The 25,801-nt window shown below is 37.4% G+C and overlaps 1 protein-coding gene across 5 annotated transcripts in view; it reads left to right on the forward strand.

Moving 5' to 3' along the window:
• The window catches only part of EML4 (EMAP like 4), a 155,123-nt gene that overhangs the window by 88,016 nt on the left and 41,306 nt on the right, over window positions 1–25,801 (forward strand). For all 5 annotated transcript variants that reach the window (XM_066267004.1, XM_066267001.1, XM_066267002.1 and 2 more), the window contains 7 exons: window positions 11,602–11,725; window positions 12,915–13,064; window positions 16,295–16,364; window positions 17,471–17,581; window positions 19,914–20,009; window positions 24,227–24,361; window positions 24,473–24,608. In XM_066267004.1, the coding sequence (XP_066123101.1) occupies window positions 11,602–11,725; window positions 12,915–13,064; window positions 16,295–16,364; window positions 17,471–17,581; window positions 19,914–20,009; window positions 24,227–24,361; window positions 24,473–24,608 (822 nt within the window). The remainder of the gene's footprint in view (window positions 1–11,601; window positions 11,726–12,914; window positions 13,065–16,294; window positions 16,365–17,470; window positions 17,582–19,913; window positions 20,010–24,226; window positions 24,362–24,472; window positions 24,609–25,801) is intronic.

The raw sequence follows: 25,801 nt of genomic DNA on the forward strand, positions 1-25,801 counted from the left end.
GGTCCTGGCTCTTCTAGATAATGGCCCTGTAGGTTAGACAAAATGACAATATTCCTTAGAGTTTTCTAAGCTGAGAATAATAATTAGAAAGCTTATGTTACATGGCTGCTGAAGGATGAAATTATATTAAAGTACTTTAAAAATAGAAGACACATTGCCTGACCTGTGGTGGTGCAGTGGATAAAGCATCGACCTGGAACACTGAAGTCGCTGGTTCAAAACCCCGGGCTTGCCTGGTCAAGGCACATATGGGAGTTGATGCTTCCTGCTCCTTCCCCTTACTCTCTCTCCTCTCCTCTCTAAAAATGAGTAAATAAATAAAAAAATTTTTAAAAAAATAGAAGACACTGTAACTATAAAAAGGTGCTGTTATTATTACATGTTTTGCTAAAGAGCTTGTTTTATAAAATCCATATAGGGTAAATGAGAAGGAACTACCTGCCTCTTTCTCATGTTGAGGTATGTTCATTGGAAGGAAAAAGAAACTTAAGATTAGTATATAATAAGTGAGTGGTTTGAATTGGTGACAGTTTTCAATACTATTGAGGTATGTAGGTAAATAAATGTATTTAAAGGGAAGAGTTTTGCTACAGAACCATCACTAAGCAGGATTTTAATACCAGCGTCTGGAAAGAAGGATGGAATGGAAAATTGAAAAAGGATATAGATTAATAATTTGAATTCTGTCATTAAAAAAATTTTTTTTGAGAGGGAAAGGGCCAGACAGATCAAAGAAGCATCAACTCAGTTGCAGCATCTTAGTTGTTCATTGATTGCTTTGCATATGTGCCTTGCCTGGGGAGGGGAGGGTGTCAGCTGAACCAGTGAACCCTTGCTCAAGCCAGCAACCTTGTGCTCAACCCAGCAACCTTGGGCTCAAGCCAGCTGAGGTCAGGTCTGTGACCCATGCTCAAGCTGATGACCATGCGCTCAAGCTGGTGAGCCCACACTTAAGCCAGCAATCTCTGGGTTTTGAACCTGAGTCCTCAGTGTCCTAGGCAAATGCTCTTTCCACTGCGCCACCGCCTGGTGAGGCTGTTATAAGAATTTTAACTCAAAAAGATTGTCCCAGAGGTTGGAATTTAATAATGTTAATTGTTGCTTGCAGTTACATTTATTTTTTGAATTCAAGACTCTTTGCCACTTTAATGAATTGTATTCTATCTGCAGTATAATCTTATCACTAGAGTGTACCTTCAGGGAGAATACTTGTGCTTCAGCCTGTTAGATAATTCAGGCCTGACTGAAATTGAGGCAGAGTCTATAGAAAGGAGTGGATGGATTCTAGGTGGTTTAGGAATAGAATGTAGTAGAAGAGATAAGGAACAAAGAGGAAGCTATGAAAGCTAGCTTGAGCAACTAGGTAAGAGGTATAAACTAAGGTAAGGAACATTTAAGGAGAAGTAAAGTATGGAAAAGAGTAAGAGCTTGGTTTTGGACAGTTACACTTGAGTTGTCTATAAGCCTTATTCTACTGTGTAGCGAGCAGTGTAGTGTAGATGTTAAAACACATGTATTTTGGAGTCCAGTAACTGGATGCACCATTACTTAGCTGTGACTTTGAGGTTACTTCATCTTCTTAAGTTTTCTCTCTTATCTATAACTGAGACAAGAATAAACCCTCAAAGGATTATTATGAGAATTAAACATAATACAGTATTTAAACACAGTACCTGGCATGTAGTACCAAGTTAATTTTAGTTAATATATGTGAGTCTGGCTATAAATCCTTGCACTCAAATGTGTAGAGTAAGATGAAAGGATGACCATTAAATAAATAACCTTTATTTGCCAAAATTGCAGATATGTTTTTAAAGTTTGTTATTCATTTTGCATAGTATATTTTATAACACATTTACTTATACTTTAGGTATTAATCCAAAATATTGTCATTTTTAGACAATCTTTTAAAAATATGATTTATTGATTTCTTTAGCTCTTTTTTGACAATGACAAGTGTGACTTGCTCTAAGCCATCTGCTTTGATTTAGGAAGAAGCTTATATACATTTGGTACATTTAGGTGAGGGGTAGCAGAGAAGACTTGACCTCAAAGGCCGGTGTCTTTCAGCCACAGCAGAGTAGGAGGAGAGCTGTAAACTGCGTGTTATGATCAGCACTAGGGCAATAGGAAGCAAATATGGACGAAAGCAGTAGGAGGTGAAATAGAATATGCACAGAGCAGTCTCTGAGGCTAGGTGTGAGTGGAAGGACAGGCTATACCACTAAAAAGAGGCTTTTACAGACTTAGATTTTTTTTTTTTTTTAACAGAGACAGAGAGAGAGAGAGATAGAGACAGACAGACCGGAACGGAGAGAGATGAGAAGCATCAATTATTAGTTTTTTTGTTGCAGCACTTAGTTGTTCATTGATTGCTTTCTCATATGTGCCTGACCATGGGCTTTCAGCAGACCGAGTGACCCCTTGCTCGAGCCAGCAACCTTGGGTCCAAGCTGGTGAGCTTTGCTCAAACCAGATGAGCCCGCGCTCAAGCTGGTGACCTCAGGGTCTCGAACCTGGGTCCTCCACATCCCAGTCTGACGCTCTATCCACTGTGCCACCACCTGGTCAAGCCAGACTTAGATTTTTATTAACATTCAAATCCCAGAAGCCTAAACCATTTTCATTAGTCTTCTCCCTGTTTCTGGTGCATTCTGCTCCTATCATAAGAGGAAAGACTTAGCATGTCAAGTTAAACTGTGAATAAGTTTTTCTATAGGAATATTTATTGTTAGATGTAGCAGTTAGGTTCTAGTACATACTATTTATTTGATGAGTTATTGATTAGAAAGTTTTTTTGAGCTAACTGGGGGGGGGGGGAACTACACTTTTATAAGCACTTTCATAAAAGTATCTATTGGGGAAAATATAAGGTCTACCGGAAGTCCTGTCCGTTTCTATCACAACAAGTTTCGACACATAAGCACATGTTTATTTGGCGCATGTGTGCCTCTCTATTTTTATCACTTAATGTATACATACTGACGTAGCAAATTAACTAAAACAAAGTTGATTCACGTTAGTCTTATGTGTGAAGTGATAGTGTACCCATGGCTGCTGATAAAGTTCATTTACGCCACTGTAATTTTTACGAATTTCAACAAGGAAGAAATGCTACAGAAGCATGTCTGTTGCATACACCATATTCCCCGGATTTAGCACCCTCCGACTATCACTTGTTTTTGTCCTTACAAAATTTTTTGAAGGGCAAAAAATTCAAAAATGAAGAAGATATCAAACAAGCACTGGTTCAACTTTTCGCATCAAAAGATAAAACATTTTTCAAAAATGGGATATACAAATTGCCTTCGCTGGCAAGAAATCAATAATAATGGCAATTATATTATTTAATAAAGTTTATTGACGGTAAGAAAAATTTGTATTTTGTTTTATTCCAAAAATGGACAGGACTTTCCGGTAGACCTTATAGATAATAGTCTGACAAAGTTTGTAATAAGCAAAATGAGTACAGCCTATAAGCTCATCCTTATAATAGTTATCAAGAATCTTACATTTTTAAAATATGGAAAATAAGTGTCACAAGTCCTCATTTTAGAGCAGAACTTGATTGCTCTCAAGTTATTGCATGTTATGCTTTTTTTAGGCTTGAATAATCTTTAGTCATTTTTCCCTTGTAGCATCTTAAACTTGGGCTGTTTAAAAAATTGTCTGATCATGTCGAGAACCTTAGTGACTCAGAACCTACTGGAGAGAAATCTGCTTAATTGAGGACAAGAGAACTCATCAGTCACCAAATAACACTCTTACTTCCTTATAATTGGTTTCACTGCTTTAAGATTAGTTCATTCTTGCTTAACTATCAGATCAATGTGGTAATATTCTAGCTACTGGTGTATTCAAAGGAAGAATAATTATTGTTATATCTTAGAAAATTGAGGTATAATTGACTATTTCTTATTAGCTACCTGTCTAAAAAATGGCTTCAGATGAAAAATACTTCACAAGTTATTTTGAAATATAAACTGTCTTAATCCTTCTGTTGTAGCCAAACAGTTCAAATAATCTAAAAATGTAAAATACAAAATCATTAACAGAATTGGAGAAAGAAAACTCTAAGTAACTTTGTCATTTTAAAAGCTATTCCAGTTCTAACATGTTTCTGTATTCTTTATCAGACGCACATTTTAGAAATTCATTCATTTAAAAAATACTTATATAGCCTGACCAGGTGGTGGCGCACTGGATAGAGAGTCAGACTGGGATGTGGAAGGACCCAGGTTCGAGACCCCGAGGTTGCCAGCTTAAGCGCGGGCTCATCTGGTTTGAGCAAAAAACTCACCAGCTTGGACCCAAGGTCACTGGCTCGAGCGGGGGGTTACTCAGTCTGCTGAAGGCCCGCGGTCATGGCACATATGAGAAAGCAATCAATGAACAACTATGGTGTCGCAACGAAAAACTGATGATTGACGCTTCTCATCTCTCTCCCTTCCTGTCTGTCTGTCCCTGTCTATCCCTCTATCTGACTCTCTCTCTGTCCCTATAAAAAAATTAAAAATAAAAAAATAAAAAATACTTATTGAGTGCTTATTTTGTCAGGACCTGTCCTAGACACTTGGGGATTCAGCAGGTACAATGTCTGAACTTTGTGGTATTTATATTCTGCATATAAGAAGCAGATGATAATATGTCAGGAGGTAATACATATTGGGAAAGACTAAGAAGAGTAGAGAACTGCTGTTTTATAGAGAGTGGTTAGGGAAGACATTTCTGATGAAGTGATATTTGAGCTACCTGAAGAAAGTGAGTGGAAAATATGTGGCTGTCTGGAGAAAAGAATTTCATGAGCAGAAAAATCTGGAAGTACATGATCCCCAAGACAAGATTTTTTGCTGTGTTAAGGAGCAGCAAGGAAGAATTGACCGTGTGTGCGTAGGATTTTGTATTTGTTAACCAATACAGATTGATTCTAAGGAACAAAAGCTTCATTAGGCGCCTCACTTAGGAAAGGGAAGCAAAGTGGTATAGTTAAAAGCACGTAAGGCGTCGGCCTGGCGTGCAGAAGTCCCGGGTTCGATTCCTGGCCAGGGCACACAGGAGAAGCGCCCATCTGCTTCTCCACCCCTCCCCCTCTCCTTCCTCTCTGTCTCTCTCTTCCCCTCCCGCAGCGAGGCTCCATTGGAGCAAAGATGGCCCGGGCGCTGGGGATGGCTCCTTGGCCTCTGCTCCAGGCGCTAGAGTGGCTCTGGTCGCAACAGAGCGACGCCCGGGAGGGGCAGAGCGTCGCCCCCTGGTGGGCATGCCGGGTGGTTCCCGGTCCGGCGCATGTGGGAGTCTGTCTGACTGTCTCTCCCCGTTTCCAGCTTCGGGGGGGGGGGGGGGAAGCACGTAAGAAGGAGACCTAATTAGGGATGAAGTGACCTGTTCCATAGAAGTTTAAAGAATCAGAACCCGTCGCCTGACCTGTGTTGGCGCAGTGGATAAAGCGTCGACCTGGAATGCTGAGGTCGCCGGTTCAAAACCCTGGGCCTGCCTGGTCAAGGCACATATGGGAGTTGATGCTTCCTGCTCCTCCCCCCTTTCTCTCTCTCTCTCTCTCTCTCTCTCTCTCTCTCTCTCTCTCTCTCTCTCTGTCTTTCCTCTAAAATGAATAAAAAATAAAAAAAAAAAAAGAATCAGAACCCTATAAGATTAAAATTTTGAGTGTAAGTTGGGGAGAAGCTCAAACTCCATTTCCCGAAAGAAATTATGAAAAAAATTGAAACTTTGTCAATCTGATAATTTTTTCCTGAGACTCTGAGACCTTGGACCTCAGTTTCCTCACATATATATAGTTCGGCTTATACTAGACAATACTAAGGTTCTCTTTAATAACTTTCTTATGGCTGAGTAGTATTCCATTCCAGTTTTGGTGGTCTCTTTAGTTCTAAAGATAGCAAAAAAACTTATGTATTCTGAAAGTGAAAAACTTGAGGAGAAAGATGCTTTAAATTTGTAAGCATTCTCAAAATTTAGAAGGTTTTCTGTAGGTGGCAGTACCCATTACACAAATAAGTAGAATCATAATGCAAACCCATGAAGCTCTGCTGTTGCCTTTGAAAGGCTGTGTTTTTGTTTGTTTCTAAGTCCAGAAATAGGGCAAGGTGTGAAAAAAGGAAGTGAAGCAACTGTTCCTGTAGCACAGTTAGTTGCCCAGCAGTAACTTTCTTTTCCACTCTGCCTGAACTTTTCCTTTCACTTTCTTATAATCTGTGAAAGATTAATAAATTTTGATAAGCATATCAGTATGAATCATTTTGGCAATACTTTTCCCAGAACACCTGAGATAAGTCTCCCACAAAGTTTGGATTAGGGAATATGAAGTTCATTTTGCAGTTTGAGCACTGACACTTTGGGGGACAGGACAGCCTATGGGAGATGCTAATGTAGAAAGTTAGCAAAGCCTGAGGAGAATGAAGACAGAGTGCTAGGAGGTGTGTGAGAAGGTTATAAAGGATAGCATCAGCTATTTCAAAATTTTGGCTAGCATTCACTCTTCTCAAAGATAATAGAACAGAAACATGACCTTACTCTTCCTTTCCTACTGTTGGAATAGAGCTCAAGCTAGTATTATTTGAGTTATAAGTAAGCTGTATTGTCAGATAATTGAACTTCTGTGGACTAGCCGAAGGACCTCATCACTTGTCTAAACAGTATTGTCTAATAGAAATATAATGTATAACAAACGTCTAATTTAAAATGTTCTGGTAGCTACCTTTTAAAAAGTAAAAAGAACACAGGTAAGGTTAAGTTTAATATATTTAATTTAGTCTGTCATTCATCAAGAATATCATTGTTAATTTTAAAAAATTACTGAATAGAGAGGTTTTACTTTCTTTCATACTAAATCTTCCTAATCTGATATGTATTTTACTCTTACAGCAGATGTCAGTTTAGTCTAGCTACATTCTAAGTGTTCAAAAACCAGTGGCTGGCCCTGGCTGGTTGGCTCAGTGGTAAAGCATCGGCCTGGCATGCGGGAGTTCCGGGTTCGATTCCCAGCCAGGGCACACAGGAGAAGCGCCCATCTGCTTCTCCACCCCTCCCCCTCTCCTTCCTCTCTGTTTCTCTCTTCCTCTCCCGCAGCCAAGGCTCCACTGGAGCAAAATTGGCCCCGAGCGCTGAGGATGGCTCTGTGGCCTCTGCCTCAGGTGCTAAAATGGCTCTGGTTGCAGCAGAACAACGCTCCGGATGGGCAGAGCATCGCCCCCTGATGGTCATGCCAGGTGGATCCCAGTCGGGCGCATGCGGGAGTCTGTCTGACTGCCTCCCCGTTTCCAGCTTCAAAAAAATACAAAAAGGAAAAAAAATAAAAAAACAAAAAACAGTGGCTGTCATTTTGAACAGTATGGATATGGAATATAGTTTTAGAATAAAATATTTGTTTCTCAAGTTCTAAATAATAGACACATTTTTGGAATACAGTCTAGAAACTCATTTGACATTTAGGAGCCTTGGTTTTCCCTTCTGTAAAAGTGGGAAATTGGACTTAGTGAGCTTTAAGATTTCTTTCAGTTCCTACGTTATATGTGTCTAGAGAAATGAATGAATGGTGTTTGTGGTATTTTTAATAACAATATCCCACAGAAGCTCTTCCTTTATAATTAAGCTATCATTGATCATATTCAATTAAAAATATATTATTGGAGAATAAGCTGGTAAGTGGTAAAGCTGAAACTCAAACTAAGGGCAGTCTTTATCCCTGAGCTTCTGTTCTCTCCACTATACTGTATCGCTTCCCTCTCAGTCCCAGGAATTTTCATGGTGCCAGGGTAGGAGATAAAATGTTGAAGTTAATTATATTTCAGTAAGCAGCAGCTTTATTATTGAATACTGGTATCCCTATACTGTTTAATAGTTATCATGAAATAGTTTAATAATTTCTCTTCCTTACATTCTTTTTCTGGGCCACCAGAAAATGTTACAGATTTCATACTCTTCTTTGACCAGTCTCATGGCCCATTCCATCCCCTTGACTTTCATGGTAGTGAGGACATGCAGAAAGAAGCATTGGGTAAAATAAGCAAACTGACTATAAAGTCCTTTGACTATAAGATCAAGAAGCCTGTCAGCCTCAGGATAAAGTGTGCAGTGAGAATTTGACTCTTCATGATTGAGGATGAAAGAGGATCTTCTTCATTTATATATTTTATGTAATTCCCAAGGTAAAGGCTGTCTTTTTTTTTTTTTTTTTTAATTTAGTGAGAGGAAGGGGGGAGGCACAGACAGATTCCCGCATGCGCCCTGACCTGGATTGACCCAGCAAGCCCACAGGGGGCGATGTTCTGCCCATCTGGGGCTCTTGCTCTGTTGAAACTGGAGCCATTTTTTGGCACCTGAGGTGGAGGCCATGGAGCCATCCTTAGCACCCAGGGCCAACTCATTCCAATCAAGCCATGGCTGCAGGAGGGGAGGAGAGGAAAAGAGAAGAGGGGTAGAGAAGCAGATGGTCGCTTCTCCTGTGTGCCCTGACTGGGAATCAAACCAGGACATCCACACACCAGGCTGAGGTGCTACCACTGAGCCAACTGGCCAGGGCCAAGGGTGTCTTCTTAAAAAAAAGAAAAGAGGTTGAAGACTAGTAACCTGTGTGCTATATGCAGGTCAGAGGTGTGTTTTCACATGGTATTTTCTCCTTTTTTGGCAAAGGAGTAAACATTTTAAATTGGGAGATTTCACAATAAATTACAGATTTTCTACCTTTCTTGAAAAGTCAAAAGATCTAGCAACACTGGGCCCACATCATCCATGGAGTTGACTAGTCGCTGCCTCTCTGAGGTGGCACAGGGGGTATGCCAGTCCCCTAACTGCCCCCTTACTCATCCTTTATTCTCCCGCTGCTCTCAGTTTTCATTTCCTGCCTGGACCTGTGTATATTGAATTTGTGACTCTTTAAAGTGTACATAATAGAGTCAGCAGAATTCCAGCTTATTTGCCTGTACTTATTATTCTGAGGACACTCAACTTTAAAACTTATGAAGGGGTCTTATGGTGTGTTAAAATGTTGTAGTATAAGCTATTTCTAGGGAATAAATATTCATCAAGGGTCTCATAATTTAGGGTGATGTCTTACTTAATCAATTATAATACAAGTAGTAGTATTTTATGAGATAGGAAATTGATGCCAAAGTCACACAGCTAGTAGGGTCTTGATTAGTGTTTTCCCAAAGTTCATGCATGTTCTTTCCACTATCGTGCATTGCCTCCCTCTCAGTCCCAGAAATTGTTTGCAGTGCTTAGGTTACATGCCTGACTTTCAGCATACACACTGCCAGTTTACAGGCAGGGAAAGCATTTTATCCTAACATGCATTGCCATTTTTATATTGTATTAGAAAAGTTGACAAGCATTACATAGGTATTGCCTTTGCTTTTACTTAGTTGCTTGTTCTGCTTAACAGTTAATAAAGAAATCAGTACAATAGTTTCCTCTGTTAGCAAAAGAGAGCATTTTTGTTTGTTTGTTTTCTTTGAATGAATCCATATCCGATTCCCTTTGTTGGACATACAACTTTTAAGTGGTAATAGAAGCATCTATTAAATGTTTTATTTTTTCATTCAGAAAGCATTTATGGTATACACCTGTGATCAAAGATTCTGGGAGAAATTCCAAAAGACAGGATATGTGCCTTTAAGAATTTATGTTCTAAGAGCCCTGGCCGGTTGGCTCAGCGGTAGAGCGTCGGCCTAGCGTGCGGAGGACCCGGGTTCGATTCCCGGCCAGGGCACACAGGAGAAGCGCCCATTTGCTTCTCCACCCCTCCGCCGCGCTTTCCTCTCTGTCTCTCTCGTCCCTTCCCGCAGCCAAGGCTCCATTGGAGCAAAGATGGCCCGGGCGCTGGGGATGGCTCTGTGGCCTCTGCCCCAGGCGCTAGAGTGACTCTGGTCGCAACATGGCGACGCCCAGGATGGGCAGAGCATCGCCCCCTGGTGGGCAGAGCGTCGCCCCATGGTGGGCGTGCCGGGTGGATCCCGGTCGGGCGCATGCGGGAGTCTGTCTGACTGTCTCTCCCTGTTTCCAGCTTCAGAAAAATGGAAAAAAAAAAAAAAAAAGAATTTATGTTCTAAAAACAGAGTGAAAATTATATAATAAATTCACATTGATAAGAAAGTAAACTGCAAAAAAATTTTAAAAAGGACAAAGAGATATAAACATTATTGCTGAAGGGAAATAGTTGCAACTGGTAATCATTTCGTTATCCAAGTTCAGCTATGCTAAAAATCATCAGGAAGCAGAGCCCACTCTTAGATTTGGAAGTAGTAAAGATATACATCATGTAGTGTTAAAATCATGGCGTGGGAGGTGTTAGCCTGTTCTTAGATCTTAGAGGCTGAGCACACTGTGAGTAATAATAATAAAAATAACTTGAACTTCTCACCCATAACAAGCACAGTTTTTAAATCTGACTTAAAATACTTAGACATTTAGAAAAGTAATTTATCTTTCCTCCTTCTATGGTTTGCATTACATAAACTATTAAATTGTGATGTGCTCTCCTTAGCAGCTTAGGTCATTATTAGAGGTTCTCCAGTTGTATTGGGCTCCTGTTGATGACCACATTTTCAGTCTGTTTCTAATGCTGTTTTCATAATACACCAGACAAGCTGGCAAATGCTAGGCACTCCCTGTGCTTTGTATTCAGTCCCTTATTTTCTACTTCTCTTTTAGGTTCTTTTGTAACCATTTTACAACCACTGTCAACATTTATTAAACCTATCTGTATGTAGATGGGAATGCTGGGGCCTGTGAGGGTTGATTTATTTGGTTTCTTTTTCTTTTTTTTTCTTAAGGCATAAGAAACAATCTCATCTGTTTATTAAGTGAAATATTGTATCTATTTGTAAAAGCTGTATAATAAATACTGATTTGACTCTAGAGTTGTCTTTTTGACATTTTTAGTTTTAGACTATTGCAGATCTTATAAACAACTGTTGTTTTACATAAATAAAAGATGTTTTAGAATCGATACTGCTAATTAGAAAGTGTTTCCTAGCACTATCTTTAAAATGTTAAAATTTATTATAACTGAATTTAATTGCTTAGACCCAAGGCTGATTGTAGGCACAGCTGTAAAGTGAGAGACAATGGTACTCTTGCTCTCCCAGCTCTGCTCACAGCTCCGTGTAGGAGAGCTCTTAGTCCTGATTTAGGAGGATTTTGACTTCTCTCCTTGTGGTATGTTTTGAGGCCATGTTTTCATAAGTTATTAAGCATTAGTAGGTTGATCGACTAGTGTAAGATAGACATGGTTGTTGTCTACCCTGATAATCTCTTTATTCTTTGCAACTGTTAGAGAAGCTTCCATGACAAAATTATTTTTCTCTGTATTTTTCTACCTCAGCCATCCTGGCCTCATTGAAGCATGTCAATTTATCCAGATATATTTTAGTTATGGAAATAGTTACTCTCATTTAAGGAAATGACCAATAGTTTATAACTACAATAATTTAGAATAGATCTTATACAAAAAAAAAAGATATATAATGAGACTAGAACTCTGAAGTAGTAGCTGTTATTATTTTTGTTGTATCAAATTAATAATCCACTATTCTGTAATTATTCAGAAAAGACATCTGATTTAATTTTTGTCTTGTGTTTCAACAGAAGGAGACTATGTTAAAATGTTTATGAGAGGTCGGCCAATTACAATGTTTATTCCTTCTGATGTTGACAACTATGATGACATCAGAACAGAACTGCCTCCTGAGAAGCTCAAACTGGAGTGGGTGTATCCTTTTCTACCATGACAGCAAATTTGATTCGTTTAAGAAAAATCAGTTTGCCTAACATCTACCAAAACAGTTTTTATGCCAGAAAGTTAAATGTAATAAGCATAACAGCTACATACTTGAGAAAGTAAAGAGATGTCATCTCTGGTTCTTTCACGTGTTTTGCTGTTAGCAGTTTAAAATCACCAAAATTAATGTCTTTGAATGGGGCAAGCAGTATTGTATGAGCATGATGGCAGGTGTTTGTGATGTGGTAGAAAAGGCATGGAGGACTGGATTTGGAAGACTAGTATTTGAGTCTTGGCTCTGCCACTTACCCCCAGTGAACCTTACTTTCTTCACTTATAAAAAGAGGTTAATGACCCTTATCTCATAGGCTTGTTATGAGAATTAAATAAGAAAATGTCAGCTAGTATTTTGTAACCTGTGAAATAATGTGAATTATTAAGAGTTCAAAGTAACAAGATTGTTTAATTCCAGAATTAACTTCTGCTCTCAGCCAGACTTTTTAAAGAAATTACTGTATAAAATGGTGCTCTCTTAATTCTCCCTCTCTTAGAACCTCTAAGAAAGTCACATTGAAGCAGAAGGGAGCTAATGATTTGACCTCTGCTTTTTGCCTCCATTCTCCTATGTCTTCTTCCCCCACCCCTTGAACCATTCCCTCCTTTTGGCAGAAATTAGCTTGGGAAATGTCACCAATCATGTAATTCCGTTTAACTTTTAACAGACACTGCTTGCCAAACTGTGCCTAGCTATCTCTGATTTATCATTTAGGTCAGGCATAAATGTCACTTTCTCAGCTAGCCCTTCTTTTGATCCCTCTTCTTCTCTCCATTTAAATTAGGTTCTCCTTTTATGATTGTTCTAGCATTCCGTTATTTTTCTTTCCACAATTTCTAGTATAATTGGAATTTATTTTTGTCATCTTTGCCAGAACGTAAACTCCAGTGCTGTAGGCCCCAAATTGGTTTGTAAAGCTCTGTGCCTTACATATGGAGCTCAAAATATATTTCTCTGGTAAATGCAGGAACTAAGATTCAGGCACATTAGCAGACATGAGTTTTTGAGTTCCAGTATAGTCCTCTTTGCAATATGCCAGTCTCATTCCCTTAAATATCCTTGAAAAAAGTTATTTAATTCCTTGAGAATTATGTTTGTTAAAAACCTTGACTCTTTCTTTTAAAGATATGGTTATCGAGGAAAAGACTGTCGAGCTAATGTTTACCTTCTTCCTACTGGGGAAATAGTTTATTTCATAGCATCAGTAGTAGTACTATTTAATTATGAGGAGAGAACTCAACGACACTACCTGGGTCATACAGACTGTGTGAAATGGTTGGTATCATTTAACATTGTTCACATTTTAATTTCATTTTCTCATTTTTATTTATTTAGTTTGCAAAGAGAGAGAGAGGGATAGACAGGGACAGACAGAAAGGGAAAGGGATGAGAAGCATCGATTCTTTATTGCAGCTCCTTAGTTGTCCATTGATTGCTTTCTCATATGTGCCTTGATGGGGGATGGGGGTAGGCTACAGCAGAGCAAGTGACCCCTTGCTCAAGCCAGGGACCCTATGCTTAAGCCTGATAAGCCCACGCTCAAGCCGGCGACCTCAGGGTTTCGAACCTGAGTTCTCTGTGTCCCAGTACGAGGCTCTATCTACTGCGCCACCGCCTGGTCAGGCTGTGTTTTTTGCTTTTGTTTTATTTTGTGGGGTTTTTTTTATTAGAAATGATTTCTAATCAAGAGCTCAGAATTTCAGGATATTATAGGCATTCTATAGAATATATTTTATTTAGTTTTTAAATTATTTTTCTTCTTTTCCAAGTGAGATGTGGGGAGATAGAGAAACCTCTGCGTGTTCCTCTACTACTGGGATGGACCCGGCACCCCCATCTGGGGCTGATGCTCTGCCTATATTGAGCCATGCTTACAACTGAGCTATTTTAGTGCCTAAGCCAGAGGGTCTACAGAGCCATGCTCAGCACCTGGGGCCAATGTGCTCCAACACAATCAAGCCATGAGTGCAGGAGGGAAAGAGAGAAGAGGGAGAGGGAGCCCTGACCTGGGCTGATGCTGTACCACTGAGCCAACCAGCCAGGGCCTAGAATATATTTTAAAAAGGACAAAAGGACTTAAAAGCTTCCAAAATGGTAGCTGTGATATCGGCAGCCGTAAAACACATCACCTTTAAATCTCGATTGGGACCTCTTCCGCTCTGAGATTTTTTATGGTCCTTTTCTTTTGGCCTATCATATCAGATATTTGTGGGAAATGATAGACTTTTACTGATACCTGAGAATGATTATTGGTTACTAAATATTTATTGAGGATTTAGTCTATGCAGGTAATTTTTGGATTTGAGGATTTTCCTTTTGGAGAAAGAAATCATAACTGAATAAAGATCATAAGTCTCCCATAGGGTGTCACACTGTAAAAATCTGAGAACTTTTAAATGTCTAGGCATGTTTTAAAATTACTCAATTGCTACATTTTAAGTTTAATAATTTATTGCTAAAGTTCATTATTTTTCAACATTTAAAAGCTTTTTTATGTATTATTCTTGCAACTGTATCTTTATCAGAAAAAATAATATATTCCTATTAGAATATTATATAAATATTGTTAAATGTTTAGAGATGATTAAAATATTGCCTATTATACTAGAAGAATAACATGTACAGAATTATTTATTACAATTTGTGATAACAAAGATTAGAAACAGCCTAAATGACATGTAGTTGGGGACTAATGAAGCTGTCAAGTACCTATAGGTTTCCATGCAGCTATAACAAAAGAATGAGGAAGCTCTTTGTGTATTAATATGGAAAGATCCCTAACAGGATATTTTATCGCTTCATATTTATTTTGAAATATTCCCTAATTTTTTTGAAAAGTATATATACAACAAAGTATAAAGCTTAAAGAGCAGGAAAATATGCACAGTGTTTAACCAGGTATAAAAAAAGATGTATTTATCTTGGCTTCCAGAAATGTAAACATTTTCCAGAATTACTAATGCAAAGAAACTGATTATAGCGATTACCTGGTTAGGGTTTCAGGCAGTAGAGATAGTAGAGCTATAGATGAGAGCTTAGAAGATGGGGCAGGGTTGAAAAGAGATTTTTCTCAGTGTGTCTTTTTATAGCTTTTGATATTTGAGCCATGCAGATGTGTTACCTAATCCAGAAATTTTACCTTTGTATATGTATGTCTGACTAGAAAATACAGTTGTCCGTAAGCAGTCTCAATGTGGCTTCTTTTTTGTATTTTAGTTATAGGAGTTCCATTCAGCCAGTCTTAAGGTAGTTCTCAGGGTGATAGTTCTGTAATTTAGTTGTAATTTTGATGCAGTCGTGGGAGGAGGTGAGCACAGTGTTTACCTATTCTACCATCTTGACCAGAACTCCAGAAATTTTACTTTGTAAAATGTGTTTTAAAAGATATGGCAAAATGTGAATGTGTTATATTTTTAGTTACTTTTAATGTATATAGTTGACCTCAATAAAGGACATGAACTATTTCAGAAGAAATAGTAATAGTTAAATAAACATTAATAAACTCTAGCCTCCTTAGTAATCAAAGAAATTAAAACTATATTATTTATACCAATTGTATTATCAAGGCATGTTTAAAGATACAATTCTTAATTTGGGGAAATTATAGTGAAACTTTTAAAACATTTTTATTTCTTGTGATAGTTTAAATTGATACTTTTCTTTTAGAAAGCAGTGAGTACTACATACCAAGAACAAAAAAGTCAGGTTGTGCTTGCCCCTTAGTTGCAAGATGTAGGAAGATTCTAGATATGGAATTTTTGCTTGTTACTCATATGTTCATCATGAAAAATGTAGGTATATATGCTGCACAGTTTTCAACTTGTACTTAAAAGATCCTTGTCCCAAGTTTGACCTATAAGAGTTTAGCCTAAGAGCTAAATTAAAAGGTTGGAGGCACTACATGTGAATATGTTCACTGTTGTGTTCCTTTATAAAAAAGTAGAAATGGAGAGTTGTCAAATTAATAATATGTATAAGGATTATGGAGCAAAGTGAAAACGTGCTTGTTTTAATAGATTAAAATCACAATGTATTATGCATCTTCCTGTAATAAAACCATGTGAGTATATTAACATAGGTGCAGGACTAGAAAGTAACTTGAACAAATGCAAACAGTTTAGGTGAAGGAAGTAAGCAAAAAAAAAAATCATAGACACAACAGCATGGTGATTACCAGCAGGGACGAGGGTGGGGGGAGGTAGAAGAAGAAGAAGAAAAAAAAAACCAGTTAAATTTATTATGCCATGGTTGTGAATAAATATTTTCTTCAAATTAGTGTTTTATTAATTTGTTAAGTTTAACAAAAAAAGTACAGCTAAAAACTTAGAAAAAATCCTTTGACACTTGATGTTTATCTAATTTGCTGAAGAAAGAAAACAAATAGGTCACGGTGAGATTTTTTTAATGATGAGAAAAAGTATTTTGAAAAATGTTGATACTATGGTTTATTTCTGCTGTTTCACTTGTTCCCTGTATTTAAAATTATTGTTAATGCTGCTTTTTAGCCTTGCTATACATCCTGACAAAATTAGGATTGCAACTGGACAGATAGCTGGAGTGGATAAAGATGGAAGGGTAAGTGGCAGTTCTATTCCTTCTGTACCTAGTGACATTGCTGTTAGAATGGGATTGATGGTCATTTTTGTTATATCTCATTTTATTCTTCTAAAATTTAACTACTAAGATAGCTAGTATAAGTAGGGAAAAATACTAGCTTGTAAGAACATTCCAAAAAACAGAAAAGAATCATACTACTTAAATATTTTTTTCTAAAAAAAAGTCTTCTCCCTAAAAGTCACTTGTAAAAGTGAGAGGACTGGTAAGATTGTTATTTATTTTTTAACATTGAATAAATTATTGATGTTTGCCAGAGGTACTTCAATTTCCCTAAATGGATGGACCCTTTGGTTCTATATGAGTAGCACTGATAACTGAAATTTTTCAGTTACTATAGTCAGTGTTACTAAATAGGCTTAATAGCAGATCTCTAATTTGTAATTAACAGTGAATATTAATGGTGACTGGTTAGTGGTATCTGACTTACTTGTGGCATTCTCTGGCTTCAGTTTCTTTAATGAAAAGGAATTAGATGGGTTATACTTGATGACTTATAAGACCCCTGCAGGTTCCAGATTCCAGATTCTGTTTTAAGAACTGTTTGCTTAGTAATTTATTGAACACCGATTTTAAAAAGTATTATTTTTCCAGGAATAAAGGTAATGCTAAAAGAATGGTATCCAGAGTAAATTTTCCTGGGTTGAGTCCTCACTCCACCTTTTAATAGCTGTATAACTTTGGGCAAGTTATTTAAATCTCTGTATCTCAGTTTCCTTATCTGTTAATAGTTTCTCACCTGCTCATAGATATGTGAAGATTAAATGAATTAATACCTGTGATAAACTTAGAACCACAGTACCTGGCACTTGGGAAATATATCATCTGCTGCTGCTGCTCTTATCACTGTTGTTATGCCCTTATTTTCATTGTATGAGAAAAAAAATACCTGCTCAAGATTCTTTGGGGGCATGTCTAAATGTAGTAGCTATATTTTATTAGATATTTATTCAACCCTATTAATTTTTTAAAGACAGCAAACAGTTCTGTGTTGTAGTGGTAATTACCTGCATCTACCATGTTCCAATTAGTCCTGCTATCTTGTGTTTTTCCCCTTGTTTCTGCAGCCTCTGCAACCCCATGTCAGAGTGTGGGACTCAGTTAGTCTATCCACACTGCAGATTATTGGACTTGGGACTTTTGAGCGTGGAGTAGGATGCCTGGATTTTTCAAAAGCAGTAAGTAACAATTTTTAAAGTAGTAAGCAAGCAGCACAAAGAAGCCAGTTTTGTGTGTGTGTCCATATGGAGTGATGACTGAATTGAAACATGAGATGTTAACTGTGGCCAGCGTTTTAACCTAAGTACTTTGGTTTAGATGAATCCAGGATATTATACTTAATTATAATTAATTTTGTTCTGTCCTGAAAGAGAAGTCTAGTGTAGTTCAGGAAATGGTTAGGGGAATACACGCATAGTGTAGTAAAATTAAAACAAGCATAATGAACAATGGAGCTCTATTTTATTTAGAGCAGGGGCCCCCAAACTACAGCCCGCGGGCCACATGCGGCCCCCTGAGGCCATTTATCCGGCCCCCGCTGCACTTCCGGAAGGGGCACCTCTTTCATTGGTGGTCAATGAAAGGAGCACATTGACCATCTCAGCCAAAAGCAGGCCCATAGTTCCCATTGAAATACTGGTCGGTTTCTTGATTTAAATTTACTTGTTTTTTATTTTAAATATTGTATTTGTTCCCATTTTGTTTTTTTACTTTAAAATAAGATATGTGCAGTGTGCATAGGGATTTGTTCATAGTTTTTTTTATAGTCCGGCCCTCCAACGATCTGAGGGACAATGAACTGGCCCCCTGTGTAAAAAATTTGGGGACCCCTGATTTAGAGAATTCACAGACATGAAGCTTGGCCTTTTATGCACAAATAATTGTCTTTTCTTTTTCTTTTTTTTTTCTTTTTTTTGTATTTTTCCGAAGCTGGAAACGAGGAGGCAGTCAGACAGAGTCCTGCATGTGACCGACCGGGATCCACCCGGCATGCCCAGCAGGGGGCGATGCTCTGCCCATCTTGGGGCGTTGCTCTGCCACAATCAGAGCCATTCTAGCACCTGAGGCAGAAGCCACAGAGCCATCCTCAGCGCCTGGGCAAACTTTGCTCCAGTGGAGCCTTGGCTGCGGGAGGGGAAGAGAGAGACAGAGAGGAAGGAGAGGGGGAGGGGTGGAGAAGCAGATGGGCACTTCTCCTCTGTGCCCTGAGTTTAAAATTCATTGCTTTACAGTCTTACCTAATCCTTGAGGCTTTACTCTGAGAGGAAAATAAAACAGGATATTACTCATTTAAATGTTCTATTCACCCTTGAATTATATGTAATTATTATAGACTATATAAGAGACCTACGTTTCAGATATAAATATTCCTCCAGATTGTATTGGTCCCCTTCATACTTTAGAATAAATTTGTGTATTTATATCATGTCTTCAATTCCTAGCTGTCAACAGCTATTAGTCTGGATTACGGGAGTTCTGTGGAACATAGAGAGGCAAAGGATGTGTTTATAACAGAAAGATAAATTTGGGTGGATTGGCTAGCTTAAAGACACTGAATGTCAAGGGTCAAATGAGTCAGGAATTGGGAGAAAGGCATTTTAAAAAAGGAGATAAAAAGACAGAAAGGAAATACTTTTACTACCTCTTTTTCCCCCTAAAATCTCTGTAGCAGAAACTTGTTGATTACCTCTGTTACAATATAATGTTAAGCCTGTCTTGGACTGGCTCCTACTCTGACTTTTTCTAGATTAGGTAATCATTCCAGTATGGGCTAAAAGAAAGATAAAGGGAAGAGAGCTCGCCCTTCCTCTACTCCCATTTCACTGCAGTGTTTCTTTGTTCCATTGACATCTAAGACATGTGCTGCAAATACTAGTAGGAAAAAGTTTTTTAATATTATCCATAGCTCTTTTTCTTAAACTAGGAGACTTAAATTCTGTGAAAGGAAATTGTTTTGGAAAAATAAATTGAAAAGATTTTAGTTATGGTTTTATTTATTTTGTTTATTCATAGTAATACAAATCATGTAGATCATGAAAAGCTAAAATTGGCAAACTTTAAAATAGTCATTAATTTTAGCTTGTTCCATCAAACTATCAAAACAGGAACAAAGTTATGAGGTCATATACATTACATGCCCACCTCAAGGGGATATATATACTTTAAATACAAGAAGGCTGGAGGGAAGTATAAAGTGTAGAAGGGGGTAGAGCATCCAAAAAATGAATTATTTGCCATCTCTGAATAATAGAAGTGGCTAGATGGCAAGTAGAAATCAATTTAGGGAAAAAATTAAAAATAGAAAATATTTTTTTAAAGAACCTTTATTATATATGTTTTTGAAGAAAATATAGCCTTAGTAAGTAGTATATTCATAATATTTCAAGGATTCATAAATTTAAAGGATTTTGGATTATCTTAATGCTGGCAGTTTTAATAATATAGTATTTGTTCTTAGAAAGTCAGCCTTATCAGAAAATTTTAAAATGCCTTTCATTGACTTTTCTCTAGGATTCAGGCGTTCATTTGTGTGTTATTGATGACTCCAATGAGCACATGCTCACTGTGTGGGACTGGCAGAGAAAGTCAAAAGGAGCAGAAATAAAGGTAAGACAAAAAATTTTTTGAATTATCTTTTAAAATTCATTATTTGTTTTGCAGATCCTTGGAAGTATATTGTATAGCCTTACTTTGCAGGAGCATACCAGCTGGCTACATTCTTCTTTGTTGACTTGTCATCATGTTATGGTTGTAAGAACACCATTTCTGGCATTCTTAAGATAAAATAGTCAAGCATCTTTAACCAATAACAGTGGTATTCCAGACACATCGCACTACTCAAAAGCCAGAGTAGATGGATGTCTAATTTTAAAATTAAGACTTAATACTCTACTTGGCTACTGACACTTTTTAGACAAAATTTGTCACTTTATTCACTCTTTAAAGCTTTAAAAATCTGAAGGAAAAATTCAATCATGAGAGTATGACTGACATAACTGAAAAACATGTATTGGTAAGCTTTTTCATCTTAACTATGTTTGTTGGATTATTACATAAAATTCTACAGCATATTTTATAGTTGCTATGAATAGTGTTGATCCTTTGTGTGGATCAGGCTATAACTTGTGAAAGAGGAATGTAAGGTTAGCATTGCAACTGGGTTCACATGGGTCAGAAATGGCCTCCCTCTGACAGGCTTTCAAAGGGATTCAAAGTGACAGGATGACTAAAAAAAGCCTATGACATATTTGCTGTACTCTTAAATAACATCACATTCCTCTTCAATTGCATGCACACTCTCTCTGTCTCAGCAGTTTTGTTCTGTATAAGCTTCAGGCTTTCAGTTTGTTGGTCTAAAAGAGGTTATGTTTTTCAAATAGTGTAAGTTAATCTTCTGAAAGAAATAGAATAGATTTGATTGTACTTGAAAGGAATTTGAGATTTCAGGAAACCTTAAACTTTAAAGAAATGTAAATGAAGATACATATTATTCTTTTAGCCATCATTCAGAGTAATTTAACATTGAAAAATAGGGAAATTATACCAAAGTGCAATATGAAGTTTGATCCTTTGTAGTAAAGGTTAACAGATGACGTCTTGTGGTTTTCCTCTGACGAGCCCATTCCTGATCTCCTTTCCAGAACCTTAAATGTTGGTATACTCAGTTATAGACTTAATTAGTTACCATCTGTGCATTCCACATCGTTTATCTGCAGCCCAGATTCCTCTCATAGATTTAAACCTACATTTCTTGTTGTCTGCCAGGCATCTTTATTTGAACATCCTATCCCACAAGTCAAAGCCAAAGCCAACAGAGCCAAGTGTGTACTAATCATCTTCCTTAGCTCCCAACCAGCTTCACCTCCCAGTGATTAACACATTCCACTTAGCTGCCCAAGATAGATATGACTCCTTGTCCCTTGCTTCTCATAGTCAGCAGGTTCTCTAAACTCTATCCCAAATGTCTGTGTTAGAACTCTTCCCAGTGCAAGTGACTGCAAAACATGTAAAGCTATCTTAAAAAGAACTTTTTGGTTCTATTTAAGGAGGAAAAAAAACCTCCAGTGAAGGTCATAGGGGGATTTTGCAATAGGAATGAATTGATCCAGGAGCTGGATCACTAATTCTCTGTCTCTCCTCTTAGCTTCTCTGTATGTATTGACCTTATTCTGCTTTACTGTAGTTGAGCTCTATTCCTTGCTGAAGTCACAAGGATTTGGGGAGTTGATACAGAACTTGTTAATTTATGTAAGTTTAAAATTCAGCTTCAAAACCTTATTGACAGAAGTTAAAGAAGACCTAAGTGATAGAAGGAATATACAATAAAAACAAGACACTGATAAAAGATGTTGTTACTTTTCTGCATATTGACCTATATGTTCAGCATAGTCAAAATCTGAGTGTGACTTTTATAAAAATTGATGAGCTGAATATATGTGGAACCATGAATGGGTAAGAGTAGACAGCACATGAAGGTTGGTGAGGGCGTAAAGTAACAAGCTGCTGCTGAACATATAAATTGGTACAGCCATTTTGGAAAACCGTTTGGCATTACCCTCTAACATTGAACATATGCGTATGCATAACCTCTGACCCATCCTGTTCTACTTCTGGGTATAAACCCAACAGATGTATATACATGTGTTGATCAAAAGACAAGTAATCACAAATAATAGTAGCCCCCCCAAAGGAAATTATTCAAATACCCATCGATAGGTGGGTAGATAAATCAATAATGTGGTCTTGGCCTGAAAAGGAATACTATATAACAACTAGAGCAAATATACTGCAATATATGCACCAACATGCAATGGATCTCACAAATGTAATATTGATAAAAATAAGCCAGAACCGAAGAAATACATTCTATGTAATTCCATTTAAATAAAACATACAAAGCTAATCCATGGTGCTACAAATTAGGATTGTGGTTATTTGAGCATGGGGAGAGGATAATGACTAGAAAAGGGATCTGAGCTGTTTCTGGGATGTTAATAGTGTTCTGTTTTTCGCTCTAGATGCTGTACAGAGATGTGTTCAAGTTGTAAAAATTTATCAAGCTATATACTTAGGATTTGTGAACTTTATAGTGGACATCAATAAAGAAGTTAAAATATTCTATAAGGCTACACTCATAACTAGGATCACTTTAATTTATATCTTGAATATCTTTTCACTAGCTCTAGACGTTTATATACTGGGGATCTTTATATTTAATTTTATAACCCTTGATTAATCAGTTTGGCACAAGATTCAACTGTCAGGTAGTTTTGATATTGTCTAAGTGAAAACTTAGCACTGTTCAGTCAGTTTTTGAAAGGCAAAAACTGGAAGACGGGTAACTAATTTTTGCATCGCTAATTAACTTATCTGTAAAAGTTACTTTGACTTGCTAGGTATACATAATATCATATCAAACATTGTGGAAAGCTATATAACAACAGAAGGTACAGTTCTTTTCCTTTCTTTTATAACCCAACACAGAGAAAATGTTCAGAGTACAGTGTTTGGGTTTTATTTTTGTGCCTATACAAGGCTGTAGAGACCAATTGTAGTAGAAATGTAAAATTTGTGGAAATATTGGAGCCATGGGGGAAAATTTTTAATTAGATCAGTCCTTTCAAGTGTCATTTTATTAGTATAAGAATATAGAAGGTATTAAATTTTACTCACATTATGTATAAGATTACCATGTTTACCATGTTGGTTTCCAAAAGTTTCCATACAGATGAAGTTTTTGGCTAAGTTTAAAAAAAGGAACATTAATGATCACCCTGCAGGTGAACCCCAGCTACCAGTAAACTTCACAGGCTTATAGATTTCACCTCACTGTTAAGTTTGAGTAGGTGCCTTTACCATAAAACATCAATTTAGTGAGTATTCAATTATGATATACTGAACATGCTGAAAAACAGTGTTTTCAAAACATCCTCAGATCAGTAATTGCAGTGGAAAAACTACTTGTCATTTTTATTCCTTTGGACTTTCTTGCCTTGCCTATTCTTCCTTTTTTACTCCAGTTCTCTTAAACTTTATTCATACCTTTTCTAAGTTTTTTTGAGGAAATGGCATAAAAACTCTTTTTCATTTCTATATGAATCGGTAGTGACTATTCTATATGCTTTTTAAGTCTATAGGCTAAGGATGAATCTCTAAATCAGTAATATTTTCTTAAATGAATGAGTAGTCACTAATAATAGGGGGGGGAAGGACATTTTTAATCAAATGGGCAGTGTCTTTAAGATATTGTGCTTGGATTTGATAGCTTTATTGTCCTTTTCCCTAAATGTGCAAGAACTTAAACTAATTCGTATAAATGTCTTCCTAGTGAAGAGTTAATATATATATAAATAGTATAAAAGATGAGGTAGTAGTGTAAGGACATCAAATGTAAATCATTATTATAAAAATTTATTGTTAAAAATGTTCAGGCCTGACCAGTCCCAGGTTCAAAACCCGGGGTCACTGACTTGAGTGTAGGCTCACCAGCCTGAGCAGGGGGTCACTGGCTAGCTGGAGCCCCCCCCCCCCATCCCGTTAAAGCACATGAGAAAAGCAATCAATGAAAACTGAACGCTGCAACTACAAGTTTATTCTTCTCATCTCTTTCTCTTCTCTCTCTCTCTCTCTCTCTCTCTCTCTCACACACACACACACACACACACACACACACACACACACACAAGAAGAAAAATGTTCAGGAAAATAGACCTTGGAAGAAAAGGCATATCCTAAATATTTTTTCTGTGTTTGATTATCAGTAGCTATAATTGATACTTGATGGAGATAAGAACACACATTCATCTGCAAGTTTCTTTCTACAGACAACAAATGAAGTTGTTTTGGCTGTGGAGTTCCATCCAACAGATGCAAATACCATAATAACATGTGGTAAATCTCATATTTTTTTCTGGACCTGGAGTGGCAATTCACTAACAAGAAAACAGGGAATTTTTGGGGTAAGGATCAGAATGTTATAACTCATTATAAGATTTTAATCTTTAAATTTTTGAATGTGCATAATTATCATACCAAAGGGAAGCTGAAATTTTTTATTTTTTTCTTTGTAGAAATATGAAAAACCAAAATTTGTGCAATGTTTAGCATTTTTAGGGAATGGAGATGTTCTTACTGGGGACTCAGGTGGAATTATACTTATATGGAGCAAAACTACTATAGAACCTACACCTGGGAAAGGACCTAAAGGTACAGTATTCTCACATTAACGTCATTCCTTTTTAATTTACACATAACGGTGTTGCAGTTCCATCTGGTACCCAGACCAGGAGAGAGAGAGAGCTGCTGAATCAGCATGAGAGCCACTAACATACCTGATGTTTTTAAGGTTCTTCATGATAATGATCATGATTTTTTTTAAATTTTTTTATTTATTCATTTTAGAGAGGAGAGGGAGAGACAGAGAGAGAGAGAGAGAGAGGAGAGACAGAGAGAGAGAAGGGGGGGAGGAGCAGGAAGCATCAACTCCCATATGTGCCTTGACCAGGCAAGCCCAGGGTTTCGAACCGGCGACCTCAGCACTTCCAGGTCAACGCTTTATCCCACTGCGCCACCACAGGTCAGGCTTGATCGTGATTTTTAAAATTACAATATTTACTTATTTATTAAGCATATATAGCCTACATTTGATTCTACTGACCCTTTCCTTCTATGAGATTAATACAAAATAATTAAAAAGATGATATAGATAGATGTTAATTTTAAAAGTATAAAGATTAAGAGAGAAATCATCCTGATCTAAGTTCTGTGAAGCCTTCACAGCACAAGTGGTATTTATGGCTCGTCATGGTGAATGTACAAGACTGTGAAAGATAGGAACTTTGGTCCCTGGGTAGAGAAGCAGTGCAAGCAAAAGGAGAAAGATGGATGTCAGTGAATCTGTCATTAAAAGCAGTAACAGAAATGAGTAATAGACAACTTGAATGAAATATGATTTTAAAAAGTAATATTTTATAATTCCTCTCAATACTTTAATATCTACTAAGCCTTTGAAATTCATGTGGGGATTAAACATACAGATTTTTGTGAATTATCCACAAGAATCCTTAAGACTGGTTGAGCTCACCATTGAAGAGAGCAGAACTGTGGCCTAGGATCCTTTATCCCAATTAGATGGCCATAAAAGAGTCTGCAAGGATTACAGATGTGAGGTAGTTTTTTTGAAAAGTTAAGATGGTGGGGAGGGAAGAGAGAGGTTTGATTATTAAAATGTTATCCTCGGCCTAGCGTGCGGAGGACCCGGGTTCGATTCCCGGCCAGGGCACACAGGAGAAGTGCCCATTTGCTTCTCCACCCCTCCACCGCGCTTTCCTCTCTGTCTCTCTCTTCCCCTCCCGCGGCCAAGGCTCCATTGGAGCAAAGATGGCCTGGGCGCTGGGGAT

The sequence above is a fragment of the Saccopteryx bilineata genome, chromosome 3 (assembly GCF_036850765.1).
Source record: "Saccopteryx bilineata isolate mSacBil1 chromosome 3, mSacBil1_pri_phased_curated, whole genome shotgun sequence".
Lineage (NCBI taxonomy): Eukaryota > Metazoa > Chordata > Mammalia > Chiroptera > Emballonuridae > Saccopteryx > Saccopteryx bilineata.